Source organism: Lactuca serriola, chromosome 7 (genome assembly GCF_051521515.1).
Source record: "Lactuca serriola cultivar US96UC23 chromosome 7, Lser_US96UC23_V15, whole genome shotgun sequence".
Taxonomy (NCBI): Eukaryota; Viridiplantae; Streptophyta; class Magnoliopsida; order Asterales; family Asteraceae; genus Lactuca; species Lactuca serriola.
In genome coordinates, this window is record NC_136414.1 from 186,233,702 (window position 1) to 186,251,011 (window position 17,310).

The window sequence follows — 17,310 nt, forward strand, 5'->3', positions numbered from 1 at the left end:
GAATGGTTAGTCAAGCATTTAGGTTTCTCGATCTCTGATTTATTTGACATAGAACTTAATCGAACACATCAATTCAGTTCTGACCGGGCCCGACACATAAGCCAAATCAAATCATCGAGCGGCCGAGATATCGCTTTTACCTTGTTAGATAAAAGTTTACAGATAAACTTTGACTTATATGCATTTACTTATTCATTAACCAACTATACACAACAATACGTTTTATAACACCAAGTTACTGATGCGTTTTCGTATTATCAATGTACAATCAATTAACAAATAATAAATCATATATCTAGGTTTTAAGACCATATGATATTATCGTCTTGCGATCACCTTTTATATCGTATTCCATAAGGTGATTCCAGCAAGCGCGGGTTTGTTCCAATGCTCAAAACTAGTTCATAAGCACTCATGAATGTTGCAGCAATCCTTTGCTATGTCTAACACCATTTAGACATTCTACACACCAATTCATGACAATCTTCATTCATATCTACTCCCAACATATGAACGATTGTGGACCATTTGAACAATTTCTATTATTCTTAATAATCTTAATTATTCTGGAAGTCAAAACATGCAAAATGAAACAATAGCTAAACAATTAACATAAGATAGTAACATTACTCATAAATAAAACTCCTTTATTTAATCATCAAATGTCAATTACATTTATCTATTACATGTTTCTAATACTATCTAATCTATGCTAATATCATCCTTCAGCCCAATACTCCTAGCATGCTGCAAGTGCTTAACCCTACTCAGTCCCTTCGTAAGCGGATCTGCTGGGTTGTCTTCTGATGATATCCTCTTCACTACGAGTTGTCCTTCTTCTACACGATGTCTAATGAAGTGATACTTTCTGTCGATATGTCTTGATCTACCATGATCCCTCGGTTCCTTGGTCAAGGCAACCGCGCCTTCGTTATCACAGAAAATCTCCATTGGCTCCTTTATGGTAGGTACAACTCCAAGATCACCGATGAAGTTCTTTAGCCATATTGCCTCCTTCGACGCTTCGCTCGCTGCAATGTACTCTGATTCGCACGTTGAATCAGCTATGGTTTCCTGTTTGGAACTCTTCCATGTCACTGCTCCTCCATTTAGGGTAAAGACCCAGCCTGACTGCGAACGGTAGTTGTCCTTGTCGGTCTGAAAACTGGCGTCACTATACCCTCGCACCTTCAAGTCATCACTCCCTCCGAGGACTAAGAACCATTCCTTCGTCCTCCGAAGGTACTTAAGGATGTTTTTCACTGCAATCCAATGTGCTTTGCCAGGATTCCCTTGATATCTGCTAACCATGCTCAAAGTGAAGGCTACATCAGGGCGAGTACAAGTCATAGCGTACATGATTGAGCCAACTGCGGAAGCGTATGGTACTCGGCTCATTTCTGCTATCTCAGCTTCGGTACTCGGACTTTGAGTCTTACTCAATTTGGCATTACTTTGTATCGGTAGTTCTCCCTTCTTTGAGTTTTCCATACTAAAACGTTTTAGTACCTTCTCTAAGTAAGTATTCTGACTAAGTCCAATTAGTCTCTCACTTCTTTCTCTTACTATCCTTATTCCCAAAATGTAAGAAGCCTCTCCGAGGTCCTTCATAGCGAAGCACTTCCCGAGCCAGGACTTAACCTCCTGCAGAGTCGGGATGTCGTTTCCTATGAGTAATATGTCATCGACATATAGAACAAGGAAGCTTACTATACTCCCACTGGCTTTGACATATACACAAGACTCGTCTTCGCTTCGTACAAATCCAAACTCTTTGACTTTCTCATCGAAAGATTCCATCTGCGAGACGCTTGCTTAAGTCCATAAATGGACTTCTCAAGCTTACACACTCTATTTGGATGCTTCGGATTCACAAACCCCTCTGGCTGAGCCATGTAAACATCCTCAGCCAACTTTCCGTTAAGGAAGGCGGTCTTGACATCCATTTGCCAAATTTCATAATCATGAAACGCGGCAATTGCTAGCATCACTCTAATAGATTTAATCTTTGCAACTGGTGAGAAGGTCTCATCATAGTCAACTCCGGGAGTTTGAGTAAAGCCCTTCACAACATATCGCGCTTTATATGTGTGTACGTTTCCATCCACGTCGGTCTTCTTCTTGAAGATCCATTTGCACCCAACGGTCTTACGTCTGGGCACATAATCAACCAAATTCCAAACTTGGTTATCATACATGGATTGGATCTCGCTATCCATTGCCTCTTTCCACTTTGCAGACTCCGGGCCTGCCATGGCTTCCTTATAGCTAATAGGTTCATCAAGGTTTACTAGTGTACCATCACTAATATACGTGTCCCCTTCGGTAGTAATATGAAAGCCATAAAACTGGGGATGAACTCTAACTCTATCGGAACGTCTAAGAGGTAAGGATTCGTCAATCGGTTCAACTGGAGTTTCCTCCTCGGGTTGAATGCCAGCGGTAGAGGTTCCTTCATCTATCGACTCTTGAATCTCTTCAAGTTCGATTTGCCTCCCACTGTCTCCTTGGCTCATGAGTTCTCGCTCTCGGAAAACTCCTCTCCTCGCAACGAAGACAACATTGTCCTTCGGTCTATAGAAGAGATATCCAAAGGATGTCTGCGGGTAGCCGATGAAAATACATCGCTCACTTCGAGGTTCGAGCTTGTCGTGAGTATCTCGTCATACGAAAGCCTCGCAACCCCAAACCTTGATATGTGCCAACGAGGGAGCTTTCCCTGTCCACATCTCGTGAGGTGTTTTGGCAACCTTCTTAGTAGGGACTCGGTTAAGGATATGTGCGGCAGTCTCTAAGGCATACCCCCAAAAAGAGATAGGTAGTGAAGCATGACTCATCATAGAGCAAACCATATCCAATAAGGTTCGATTACGCCTTTCTGCCACACCATTCAACTGCGGTGTCCTAGGAGGCGTCAATTGTGAAACTATTCCACACTCCTTGAGATAATCGTGGAATTCAAGACTTAGGTACTCTCCTCCTCGATCGGATCGAAGCATCTTGATTTTCCTGCCCAATTGATTCTCCACTTCATTCTTGAACTCTTTGAACTTTTCAAAGGTGTCTGACTTTTGCTTGATTAAGTAGATATACCCATATCTACTATAGTCATCGGTAAAAGTCACATAGAAGCGGTTCCCATCCTTCGTGGTTGATCTAAACGGTCCACATACATCGGTATGTATTAGGTCCAATAGACCCTCGCCCCTTTCACATGTACTCGTGAAGGGTGACTTAGTCATCTTTCCAAGCAAACAAGACTCGCATGTGTCATCTTCCCTAAGGTCGAATGACTCCAACACTCCATCCTTTTGGAGTTGGGCTATGCGTTTCTTGTTGACATGTCCAAGACGACAATGCCACAAGGATGCTTTATCCATACTAGTGGAAGAATCAATATTTAAAACATCATTTCCTAAGTTATCAACAATCATAACGGTTTCATATATTCCATTACATGGTATAGCTTCAAAGTAAAAGACACCATTTAGATAAGCCAAAATAGAACCATTCTCATTATTAAAAGAAAATCTAAATCCTTGTCTATATAAACCATGAAATGAAATGATGTTTCTAGCCATTTCTGGCGAATAGCAACAATTGTTCAAATCTAAAACCAAACTATTCCTAAGCACTAAAGAATACACTCCAATCTTGGTCACAGGCGACGATCTTCTGTTCCCCATGATTAGATTGATCCTTCCTTGCTCCACATCCCTACTTCTTCTTAGTCCCTGCACATTAGAACAAATGTGATAACCACAACCGGTATCAAGAACCCAAGAAATAGCATGATTAGAATCGTTAGATTTGATTGTGTATATACTTGCGAAAGATGGCTTGATCTTTCCCTCTTTGATTACTTGCAGGTAATCTGGGCAGCTTCTCTTCCAATGTCCTATCTTGTGGCAGTGGTGGCACTCTGCCTCCTTTGGGATAGAGCAGGGCTTAGCGGGATCAACTTTGGTCCCACTAGAAGAGGAACCATCTCAGGCTTTCACCTTGTGATAGTTCTTCGATGAAGCTTTCCTCTTCTTTCCCTTTCCTTGACCAATAGCCAAGACAGGAGCAGCGGGCAGATTGGGAGTAGGTGCAACAGACTTGTCCTTGAAGTTGCTCTCAGTGACCCTCAAGAGACCTTGGAGTTTGCTTAGGGTGACCTCTTCTTTGTTCATGTGGTAGGTCATCCTAAATTGGTTGTACATCGGAGGCAAAGAGTGAAGCACCATGTCGATCGCCAAGTCTTCACCGAAGTCAACATTTAACTTGCGAAGGCGGTCGACATACCTTTGCATCTTTTGCAGGTGCACGGTAAGAGATTCTCCATGACCCATCTTAGCGGAAATCATGTTTGTGAAAATCTCATAACGCTCTTGTCTCGCGTTTTGGTGGTATCTCTCCAATAAGTCTTGGTGCATCTCGTACGGGTACATGTCCTCGTAGGACTTTTGGAATTCGGAGTTCATAGTAGCGATCATGATGCAATGTACCTTCGTTGCATCTCGCTCATGAGTCTCAAAGGCGGTGATTTCGGTCGGAGTAGCGATTTCGGGGTTGATTTTCTCGAGCTTCTCATCGAGGACATACTCCTTATCCTCATAGCGAGCAATGGTGCGAATGTATCTTATCCATTCGCTAAAGTTCGTTCCATCGAAGGTGACCTTTTGGCAAAGGCTCATCAACGTGAAAGAACTAGCAGCAGCGTTGTTTGCGTTCGAAATCTACAATTAGAAAGGACAAAGATAGATTAGAATAAGAATCCCTAATTATCACCCAATAAGAAAAATTAGGGCTAGGATCCAACAATAACATTTACATACTAGAAAAGGGATGCCGTAATCTAACATGCAAATAAATTGAAGGTAAGTGAATGACGATTCACTAATTCTCCATCACAAAACTTAAACTATTAGTCCTAAGTGTATTGAGAATTCCTAGGTTCGGATGAGATTCATTGAAACTATTCAATGGCATGTTTAAATCTCGATATGCCCTTCTTGTTTGTGACTGGGATGCCGAGGATCACAAAGCGGGTGTGAATTACCATGCAAATTCACATGGTGCCTTCATTATAACGATCACCTATTCGATGTGCCGGTAAACCACACACGCTCCATCAAACTATGATAAACAATGAATCACCCTTTGCCACCTTCGCTTAGAACCAATTAGTGTGCCGGTAAACCACACACGCTCCACTAACTTCTTAGCAAGGTGCAAAGTGTAATTTCATGGGATTGCATCAATTCACTTTTCCTAAAGTAACTAAGATTGGGAATTTTTTTTTTTTAAATATGTGTAGTTACTTTATATTTCTTATTATACTTTTAATGAGAGGATCAGGTTGCCCTATCCTACCCGTTCGGCTAACGACCCTCCACCAATCAAGCAAGCGGTGGGTGTGAGTGTACACCCATTAAGGGCCATTTTATAGGCCGCAACCTTATACCCACCTTATAGATCGGCTTCGTGAATGAGGCCTACTAACGGTAAGACTAGCATTTAGTTATACATATATATATATATATATATATATATATATATATATTATTCTAGTAATATCATATTAGTATAGGGTTGTATTTTAAAACTTTTAAAATCTAGGGTTTGAAATTTAAGTTGTCTAAATTAAAACTTTTAATCACAAATATAAATTTCAAAACTTGTGGGTAAGTTTTAAACATTTAAAACATGGAGGATCAAATAACAAATAATTCCAATTAACAATTAATATCCTAATTATCTATATTTGATTTTATTCAAGATTTCTTTGAAAGATAATTACCAAAATAATTAAAATAATTAATTAATTATCATATAAGGAAATTAAATATTTTATTAGTTGATAAATACCTTTAACTAGATCAAGATAATAGTCATATTTATCAAAAAATCGGATTTAGATTGATCTATTATGATTAAGGTAAGTTTCCATAAGATAATTATGAAAAAATCCCGAATCTGGCCATTCCTGACGCCTGGACTCGCCGAGTGCACAAGGGGACTCGCCGAGTCAGGCCTACTCGCCGAGTCCACCTTGGAACTCGCCGAGTTCATGACTCAGAAACCTAAAAATCGAATTTTGCAGGTTTGTATCAGTTAATCAAGCAACAATTTAAAGAAAACCAAGCTAGGCTCTGATACCACTGATGGGTTTTAGCCATAAGAACTTTCCTATGTGCGCATGCAAAACCCTAATGCTTGGATCTAGTCTTTCTAATAAACATGCTTTGAATCCAAGTCTTCTAATGACTAATTAGGTTAAATAACAACATTGAAACAGATCTAGAATCATACCTTTGAGTTCCTTGTTGATCTTGAGGTCTTGGAGCTTCTAGAGTCACAAATGTCACTCCTCTAATGGCTTACAAACACCAAAGCAAGGAAGATGATTTAGGAGAGAGGAGAGGGGAGGAAATCGGCCAGGGTTCTCTTACTTTAGGAAAGGTGTCGATTTCCTTATGCCATGGGGTCTATTTATACTTGTAGACTCCTTAAGGGTTACAACCTAAACCCTAATTGGATAATCTTCTCTTAAGGCTATCCAAATCCTTTCCATAGATAAGCCTTGGACGATTTTGAAGCTATCCTAGCTTCTAGAATCCGTCCCTAGCATATCCATAAGGATTTACAGTCTAAAGCTTAACTATCAAACAATTGACACTTTATACCCCTTTATTTAATTAATCTCTTTAAGTCACCAAATTAATTCTAATTAATTCTATGACTTATATTAATCAAATAACAAATATATTATTCATTATATTATTCTCGTAATATACTAATAATATTTACTCTCTCATAATAAATCATCCTATCAAGTTACTATGGTGAAGGCAACCCAAAAGGACTATGCACAACCGGGTCAAATATTTGCCTAATATAGTTGCAGCCTTAGACACTATTCCAACATTCATATCATAAACAGAACAACCATGCATATCGAGTCTACAGTGTGACTGGTCCACCTGCACCAGGCCTTCAGTCCACCCGGTCCACTCTCTCTCTGAGTCTATAGAGTGATTGGTCCGCCCGCACCGGCCCTTCAGTCCACCTGGTCCACTCTCCGAGTCTATAGTATGACTGGTCCGCCCGCACCGGGCCTTCAGTCTATCTGGTCCACTCTCCGAGCCTCGAAACGTCTGGTCTGCTCTCTCGGGGCATTCAGCCTATTCGGACCGCTCGTCGGGCCTTCGGTCTAACCGGTCCGCCCTAGGTATGTTGGCCTACAACACAAAGCAGGACCCGCCTCAACCCAACCCCAGTCCAAACAACCATGTGAACATAAACATATAATCATATAACAATTCACATATAATCAAACTGATCTAGCAGATCACATATCATAGCAACATCCTAACCAGGATACCGACCTAACCGATCACTAACATAACATCATCCTATATACCATGATACCGACCTTAACCAGGTCTCTAACATACACCATCCTAATAACTAGGATACAGACATAACAAGCAATAATATATCAAACAGATACCCGGATTTCACTCCGATAAAGGGCCGGCCTTGGTGCCTTAGACCCTGTCGATATAGTGAGGATAACTCACCTGCAATTGCCGACTAAAGAATAAGATCACGCTGCTCCGACCACCGACACGAACTCCACCACTGAACATTACCAAATAATCAAATCCGATAAATACCAATAATTACCAAAATATCCCTGGAAGTTAACTGGTCAACCCTTGGTCAAAGTCAAATTCCTCAGTCAAAGTCAACCTTCCTGGTTTACCCTACTCATCGAGTCAACGCGTTGACTCGTCGAGTCCAACAATCTTCGAGTCTCATCCTGCTCAACTCACCGAGTTGTCCCTCAACTCAGCGAGACACGACTTAACCAGAAAAGGCTAGGGTTCCACGTAACGCCCGGGTTTCGGGGCTAAGCATTTTAGACGATATAATAGTCTAGGTCAACTATTGTAACTCTTTTTGAAATAATAAAGATGAATTATTTGTGTATTATGTGAATTATGTTCATTTATGTGCTTATTACTTATTTATAAATGTATAATAAATAAAGGATAAAAATAAGCATCAAAATTAAAGTGTCAGATAACCCCGATATCTTTACATAAAGTTGTAGTGGTCGAAACAAGTATTCTAGATATATAAAGAATGCCGAAATCCGAGTTATAACGAAGAAGTTATGACCCGTCGAAGTTTCACGGCAAAACCGGCACGACACCGTAGAGCGTAAAAAGTGAATTTATGATAGAGCGATTTTTAGCCTTAGCAATCTAAACGAAATTTGTAGAATATGTTAAACCGAGAGCGTCCATAAAAAGAACACCCAAATCTAACTTCATATGAGGAAGTTATGATTTTTCTAAGATTTTGCATAACAGTGCAGCCTGGAAATTAGAATTTTAGATCGGTCGATTTTCAGCCAAAATAATCTAAACGAGAAATGAAAATATCGTTAATAGGAGTTAAATGATAAAAAGACAGTCGAAAACGGAGCTTGTATGCGAAAGATATGGACGAAGCTTAGTCTCTACTCTTCGAGCGCGGCAAATTCGATACAGTTTTGTAAATCCGAGATAGAATGAGAATTAGCCAACAGTATCTAAATGAAAGTTGTATTACTCATAAATACCAACACGTGGATATAAATAACGTCTAAAACGAAGCTCGTATGCGAAAGATATGAACGAAGCTTAGTCTCTACTTTTCGAACGCGGCGAATTCGAATATAGTTTTGTAAATCTGAGATACAATAAGAATTAGCTGATGGGGTCTAAATGAAAGTTGTAGTACTCGTAAATACCAACGCGTGGATATAAATAACGTAGAAAATGGAGCTCGTACGCGGAAGATACGGACGAAGCTTAGAGACTACTTTACTATAAAACTCCTATAAATAAAGGGTGAACTCCTCATATTTTCTTCACACCATAAACCTTTCTTTCTCTTTCTAACTTCTCTCTAGCCTCCCTAAACCTCTCCTAGGTCTAGGGAACCTCCCTAGCACGAGAAAGAAGCCCCGGAGCGCCTGACGGCTCCAAGAAGAAAAGCTTTCAGCTCGGAAACGCTGGTCCAGTGAAGCCCAGTTTTTTTTAATAAAAAAAACTGTTGTAAGTGAGCTACGCCTATGCTATTTTTAATATAGCTTCTAATTAATTATAGTAACATTATTATGACCTTAAAATAATTATTTGGGCTATTATTATGAGTTATATAAGAGTGTTGTTTAACGCTTATATAATAGTAATAATAGCTAGACTATTAATTAGTCGCGGTTAACGTTAGACTAAACCCTAATGGTATTGATACTAGGTTTTGTCGAAGGAAATTGTTTTAAGAGTAACGAAGCGTTGTTTGAGTTCGGAACCACCACCTTACCAAGTAAGTGCATAGTTACTTTCAACTTACACATAAATATGAAGTATTTTATATAAATTACGTGCTATGTGTGCATATATCTGAATACTTGCTGTCTATGTTGGAAGAACGTTTTTATACATGTTTTAAATGATTTAAACTGTATATGTATTTTATATCTACGAAAATGTTGGGGTAAACATGAGTAGATGTAATAGACGATGTGTGATAAAATGATGAGAGACCTCGATATTGTTGTTGTTGTTGTTGGTTCTGTCATCTAGCGGAGTATGGATGACGACCACGGACTCTTCTAGACAGTCCAGTGGAACACTAGCAGGCTCGCAACCTGTAGGTGTTTGTGAACGATGTGTTCACCGGTGTACTCCATCCCCCAAATGGTTGCCTTAAGGACATTTATTGCTGAGGAATCCCCTTAGCAGTAGTGTCCATCCCGATGATGATCCTTAGGCTAGGTCCCTTATGATAGGTGTTTAGGGACGTAAAGTGAGGATAACGGGAACGGGTAATCGGGTTATGTGGGTTGAAAACCCTATGTGCTCACCAGGCTCCCAAGCCTGACCCACTCAGTTTCATGTATTACAGGTAGTGGCGCTCGAGCATAGATGTGATGTTTTGGATGAGGGATTACGAATATAGGCCTGTAGATATGAAATAATGAAGTAAGGCTTATATTGTACTGTTTATGCTTTTGATCTGTATCGAACATGACATCCCAAGTCTTTTAATGAAATACATTTCTATGAAAATGCTTTTGATAAATCGTTATCATAAATTGTTTTGGGACAAATTCCGCATCACTTTTATTTAAAATGTTACTCTGATTTTCAAACAAAGCATAAACAAAATCGGTCTTTTCTGGCCGTGAAAATGGGGATGTCACATTCCACGACCAGACTCGCCGAGTCCAAGAACAGACTCGCCGAGTCCAAGGCAATCTTCAACAGACTCGCCGAGTTGTTCTTCCAACTCGCCGAGTCCAAACATGACATCTTCATTCAGATGATTTCAGGCCATTTCATTGCTTCCAATACATAGATCTGGACTCCTAGGGCCAGATTCGCACGTAAAGTTTCCAACTTTACGTGCATGCAAGGCTCAACAAGCTCCAATCAAGCTACAAGGAGGTTTTAGGACAAAGATACTCTAAATCAAGCCCCATGGCTGATGCTTTAAGCTTCCATGGCTCACTATTAACCTAGATCTGAAGTTGCAACTTCAGATTTAACCTCTAAACCCGAAATGGATTCCAATCAAGCTAAAATTCCCAAAACAACAACCAAGAATGGATCTAGAAAAAGAAAAGTCAAGGTAACGACTTGTTACCTCAGAAATGTGCCCAAGAAGGAGTAGATTCCGGATCTACAATGATCTCCCGATGCTAGCCTCTTGATCTTCTAACTTTCTCCTCTTAAATTCTTCTTCCAAGCTCAAACTTTAACAATGGAGGCTCTCACACCCTAATTAGGGTTTCTGGAACTCAAATGGGCAGTAAAGAGGCTGAAGGTGGCTATAATGTGCTTCATATAGGGCACAACTCCCGGAATTAGGGTTTCTCCCATCAGCACCAACTCGCCGAGTCCACTTCCGACTCGCCGAGTTTGTCACTTAACACATGACCAGAATCGCGACTTGACTCGCCGAGTTTATCCATCGACTCGCTGAGTCGACCTTTCTTATTTACACTAAGAACCCGAATTTGCACTTCTGAGCTCGGGGTGTTACAATGTTTCTTGTACGCTTGTGTGATCTTGCTTTTTTAGCCAAGATAACTTCACCTTCCTTGTCACAAAAGATCTCTATAGGATCCTTTATAATGGAGACAAGGTCGACTTTTTCGGAGAATTTCTTTATCCAAATAGCCTCATTTTCAGCTTCATTAAGTGCAATATACTCAGCCTCAATCATCGGATATCAAAATATCACGAATGTCTAGGAAATCAAAATATCAAATTAACATTGGGTTTAAAGATAATCAGGCTTGGACTAATGACTTCCAATACGTCAATGTGACACTTTACCGTTGAGTTATATCCCTTCCCTGCTCTATTAAGAAATAGAACAGACTAATCCTAAGGCAAAAGAGTTGAGAAACTCAACCACACTATTTTTGAACCACTTGGGTTGAACCTTCTTTTCACACTATTAAAGATATTAAAATAATGGAACAATAAGATTTAATTATCAACAATCCGTATGTGAAGCGTGATTGACTACAGATTCAAACCATAATACAAGGTTTCATAAAACCATACGATTTCCCCAATCTAACTCAATCGGGTTCTACATGAAGAAGATTTGGTTTAACATGTTATATTCAATACAAATAAGAGAATAACTTCACAAATTCCACAAGAAATTAACATACTCAAAAAATATGATGTGTTAAACATGCTATCACTCCAATAATGTTAGTGTGTACATATGATTAAAACAAAACTATTCCTTATATAGGCTTACAAAGGATAATGAAATAAGAAAGCAAAAGTCTTCATGACTAAATCAAACTAACAGATTATCTTCGCTATCCTAAAGATCACAAATATCCCAGCTGCCATCTTTCCAGTGGTCGATCTACATTGGGGGACCATAACAAAAAAAGTTAATTAAAAATATATTTATATTCCTTTAAAATAATATATTGGACCCTTCAAAAGAAAAATTAATTTTTATTTTTAATTTTCTCTTTGTACCTTCTTCGAATTTATTTTGGGTCCGTCCCTACATCTATCCCCATTATTTATTTCCAAAAATGACAGATGAAGAAATAATAACTTGGTTTAGGAGAAGCCACGTGATGCTAAATTAATTGTATAAGCAAGGTGATGAATGGTGTTTGCCCATTTAACATTATTCGCATGCAATGACTAAAAAATTTAATTTGGGCATATCCATATCCATGTACCCAAGTTTGCAAGCAAACTAAAGATAGATAAACAAGAGCTTTTACATATATAGAAACTAAACAAAATACTAACTTAACAAAAGATAACATAGCAACATAACATAGCGCATAGAGTCATTATTACAAACTACAATTATTTAAAAAAAAAAAAAAAGATGATATCGGTTCAAAGTTCCTCCTTTAATAGAGTTGAAATCTCATGCACCAAGAGGGTACATATCAAGGGGTAAACGAGGAGCGATAAGGACCTCAAGTGGGGTTGCTTTGCTGCAAGTCACTCCAAAGATTTCTTTCATATCAACGGGTTCACTTGATGGGGATTTAAGCTCAAATTGTTGTATTAAACTAGCTAACGCTAAACGCGTAGCTTGCATAGCAAATAAAATACCAGGGCACACTCTTCTACCAGAACCGAAAGGAAGCAAGTCAAAATGGTGTCCCTTGAGATCAACATCTTTATGAGTTGTCAAGAATCTTTCGGGAAGAAATTCGGTGGGATTTGGCCATATGTTTGGATCACGATGAAGTTTCCAAAGATTCAACATCACACGTGTTCCTTTAGGGATGTAGTAGCCCTGAACAATGCAATCCTCCAAGGTTTCCTTAGGAAGGCCGAGATGTCCAGGTGGGTATAAACGGAGTGTTTCTTTCAAGATTGCATCCATGTAGACTAAGTTTTTTAGGTCCGACTCTTCTACTCGTCTCTTCCTTCCAACATGCTCATCAATCTCATCTTGCGCAAGTTTTAAAGTTCTTGGGTTGTTGAGTAACAAACACAAAGCCCATGTTAAAGCCACAGATGTTGAGTCCAATCCCCCAATAACCATAGTCTATAAAAAAAAAGGATCTTGTTACAATTAAGCAACATGCATGCATGATAATTTTGTTATTTAAACACCGAAATATAATGTAGTACAATATTTCTATAACTTTAAAGATGTATAAATGAAAAAAAATAATGATATGAAGTAATAAGTTTACCAAACATGTGGCCTTGATTATGGTTGCATGATCATGTCCAGGGAATTCCTCTTCGGAGGCACCTTCAAGAATGGAAATCAGCACATCCATGAGGACTTTGTCGCGTTCGTTTTGCTGTTTAGACTCTCTCTCTCTTTTGTACTCCTCTAACCATTGATCAAAGAAGTTGTCCATTTCTTGTCCTGTGATTATCATTTCTTTCTTGTATCCTCCTATGTCAAGAAACTTAAGAGGTGGAATATAATCAGACACCACAAATCCACCCAATAACTGAAAGAATCTGTTTGCCACTTTTCGAAATCGAATCCCTTCTTCATCATCGAGAGCAAATCTCTTTCCTGTGACAACCTTAATAAGACTATTCAACACCAAATTCCCAAACCATTGTTGCATATCCACCTTCACCATATCTAAACTTCCACTCTGATCTTTATTCTTTACCCAAACGTCGTATAGATCTTTCATGGATTCTCTAAGCTCTGCAGATCGAACAGGCCCAAGCATCTCCACTCTTCGTGTAGAGAGAACCTCGAGCATGATGATCTTGCGCACTTGTCGCCAGTAGGCCCCATATGGAGCTAGTGCAAAGATCGCATAGTTATAGCCCATGAGTTCTACTGCTAGCAACTTGGGTCGACTTGAGAAGGCTTTGTCGTTTTTTGTAAAGCACTCTTTTGCTATCTCGCTATTACTCACCACCAAAGCATTGTGAACACCAAGCTTGATGGTGAAGATAGGGCCATATGTATCTGCCATGTTAGCTAAAGTAATGTGATGTGGTTCAGGTCCACCGAGAAGGTGTAGGTGTCCGACTACAGGCCATTTGCCCTTTGCTTCTGGTGCTTTTCTGTTCTTCCCTTTGTTTCCGCTCTTAATTCCTTTCAAGATTTGTAGAAGAACAGCAAAAAAGATGGCTGCTATGCTCATAGAATACGGGAGAAACAACTCCATGTTTTCAAAGATAAAATTATGAATGTGGTGATATAGACTTCATAGATATATCATTATATATACAAATGCATGGCGGCTCTATATGGTGTTGTGTTAGTAAGCGGGTTTATGGATCCACTTGAAAATTGATTGAAGAAATTTAGATTTTTTTTTTTTTTGAATGATGAAAAAATTTGCTTATGTATAAATTTTAAATCGGGTATTCTTTTAATATTTTATAGCAACCAGTCTAGAATTTTTCAAACGTTCATCTTTTTTCTACCAAGAGCATCACATCGGTAGCCTATTTAGTGGACTACGTTTACAAAGATTTTTCTTTGTGGTTTATTTAATGGGCTAAATATAGGAAGATTTTCGTGCATGCTTTAGGTCCACGGATTTTTTTCAAAGAGAAAACTGGCCAAAATAACTTTTTGGTTTGCAAAAATATTTTAAAATTGTAAATATATTTTTGGTTTGCGAAAATAGTTTTAAATTGCAAAAATATAGATTTGGTTTTTAAAACACACAGCATTAGAGGAGAGGTAAATATGTATAAGTGATCATTTTGCTTTTAAATTTATAAATTTTATTTGTTTATAGTAACAAAGGATCACATACCAACCGCATCTCTTGCCACCTCCTTCTTACCACCCCCTTCTTTCTTTTGCTGCTTCAACCCCAATACCCACCTACAGATGTCAAAAAGTCCGGTGGGACCCCATTCCTGTCTGGGCCCCGTCTCGTTTGGGAGATTTAAAAAAAAAATCGGATGTCTGGGAAAAGTTAACCCCCGTTTTAATTTCAGGGGCGGAGATAGGCAATCCCGTCCTGTAACCCCTATGGGGACACCGTTAATAAATTACATATATATTTACATATATTAAATATATAAATATAATAAACAATAACATGATTTTGAGCTTCCAAAATTCATCAAAAAAAAAACATGTTTTTAAGTTGTTAGTATAATGTTTTTAAGATGTCATAACTTTTTTATTTTTTTAACATGTAAAATTCTGCTATAAATAATTATTTGTTATCATAAAAATAGTTTCTTTTAGTTTAAATAATAACTTATTTTAGCTCTAAAAAAGATAGCCCAAAATCAATCAAGTGCGGAGAACAGGGGCGGGGTCGGGGGTAGGGGTAGGAAGGTTCAACATTTCGGGGGTGGTGGCGGGGACAGGGGAATATGGAAATTTCGGGGGCGAAGGCGGGGGATGCACTACACGTCCCGTTTGCCCCCGTTGACATCCCTATACCCACCTTATCTCAACCAACACTCAACCCATTACACCTTTACTCACACCATCTCCACTATGGACATCACTACTACCACGAACATCACGACTACAATTATCGGAAAAATAATTTGTTGCAATTTCTTAGTAGCATATAAGTAAGACATTATGTAAGTCAATGAAAGACTTCATAAATCTTAGTTGAGGTGTTTCACCATTTTTAATTAACAATTAACTTAACTAAGATATAGAACCAAACAATGCTCTCACCATCTCCATCGTACCATAAACTAGAAACATCGTCAATTTCATACACGTCCGAACCAAAAAATGGACAAGGATCATTGTCAGTTTATCATCTTTTAACAACAAAATTCTTCTTCTACTCTTCCAATGAAAGAGGATATTGTTGCGACACCTCCATGTAAACCCTAATAGGATCGTCGAACTACCGTGATCTACCGCTGCTATTGAAATTGTCTCTGCTTCTCACCTCCAACTCCTTTGATAATACATGTGTGCATGACACAAAAATCCACATATGTACTCCTCCTACATATATGTTTCTTAAAGATTTTTTTTCAAAAGCATTTAAATACAAACACATTAAGTCACTAATATTGAAAAAATTATCACACAAAAGACTTTCCAAGATAACAAGGGTTTGTGGAAAAATATTAGTTCACAAAAGATCTTTTATATATATATATATATATATATATATATATATATATATATATATATATATAAAACTTTTTTTAGGTCTGGCAATCGTGTCGTGTTCGGGTTGGCGTGTCGCGGGTTGGCGGGTCAAAATATCTCAACCCAAACACGACCCATTTAAATATACAGGTCACGGGTTGGCGGGTCACGAGTTGGCGGGTTTGGAACATAAACTCATATATGACCCACCAACCCATTTATTTATAAGGGTTCACAAATTGGCGGGTTCGCGGGTCAGATTTGTGTTCTTGGGTCCGAATTTTAGATATATAAGTCTTAAACATCCAAATGAAAATTAAAAACATTCATAGAAACATGTTACAGACTTAGTCTTATAGGTTACGAATTATGACCTTAGATCATCCACCACGAGTTATAATGTCAAAACAATCAAATGGTGTATGAATAAATGGTATATATAATATAATACTTATTAAATATTAATATTTGATACATAAATACATTTAAAAATAAAATATTTTTTTTATTAAGAATATAAACGGGTTGGCGGGTCAACCCGTTTATTTTTTGAGAAACTCATATATGACCCGTTTAATAAACGGGTTGACGGGTTGAAAAACTCAACCCAAACCCATTTATTTCGTGTCGTGTCGCGTGTCGTGTCGAGAATTGCCAGCTCTAACTTTTTTCACAACAAATATTTATTTTAAATTATAAATAATTGTATTTATGTTAATCTGTTATTAAAAATATTTATTTATAAATAATAAAATATTTATTAAAAGTTTATAGCACTAAATAATTGAGGTATTTATCAAAAAGTCAAGTCAAATATTTTTTTTCATTCAAAACTTTTAAATGCTTTGGGTCCATATACTCTTATATATATATATATATATATATATATATATATATATATATATATATATATATATATATATATATATATCTTTACTATCTTATAAAAGAAATCCCACTATTTCTAAAAATAGATTAAATATAATAATATTATTTTTTTAAGACGTCCAAACGATTAAGCTGAAAGTACAACAGACCATCAATATAATAATAATAAATTTAAGTTGTATAAATTATATAACTAAGTACAAACACAGGATGCATTGCATTTTATCCGTAATACCCATTTTTTCCAAATCAGTTACATGAGGCATTAAAAGCGGAATCCAAAATTTTAAATATTTG

General features: G+C 37.9%; 1 protein-coding gene across 1 annotated transcript; it reads right to left on the reverse strand.

Annotated features, from left to right (window-relative positions):
* Nucleotides 1–12,273: 12,273 nt before the first annotated feature.
* On the reverse strand, nt 12,274–14,327 carry LOC145061789 (cytochrome P450 CYP82D47-like). The gene is made up of 2 exons (XM_079009356.1): nt 13,250–14,327; nt 12,274–13,098 (listed from the first exon to the last, which is right to left on the reverse strand). Exons 1-2 carry the CDS (start codon nt 14,198–14,200, stop codon nt 12,466–12,468), a joined length of 1,584 nt encoding a protein of 527 aa, XP_078865482.1. The 5' UTR covers nt 14,201–14,327; the 3' UTR covers nt 12,274–12,465.
* Between the last annotated feature and the right edge of the window lie 2,983 nt (nt 14,328–17,310).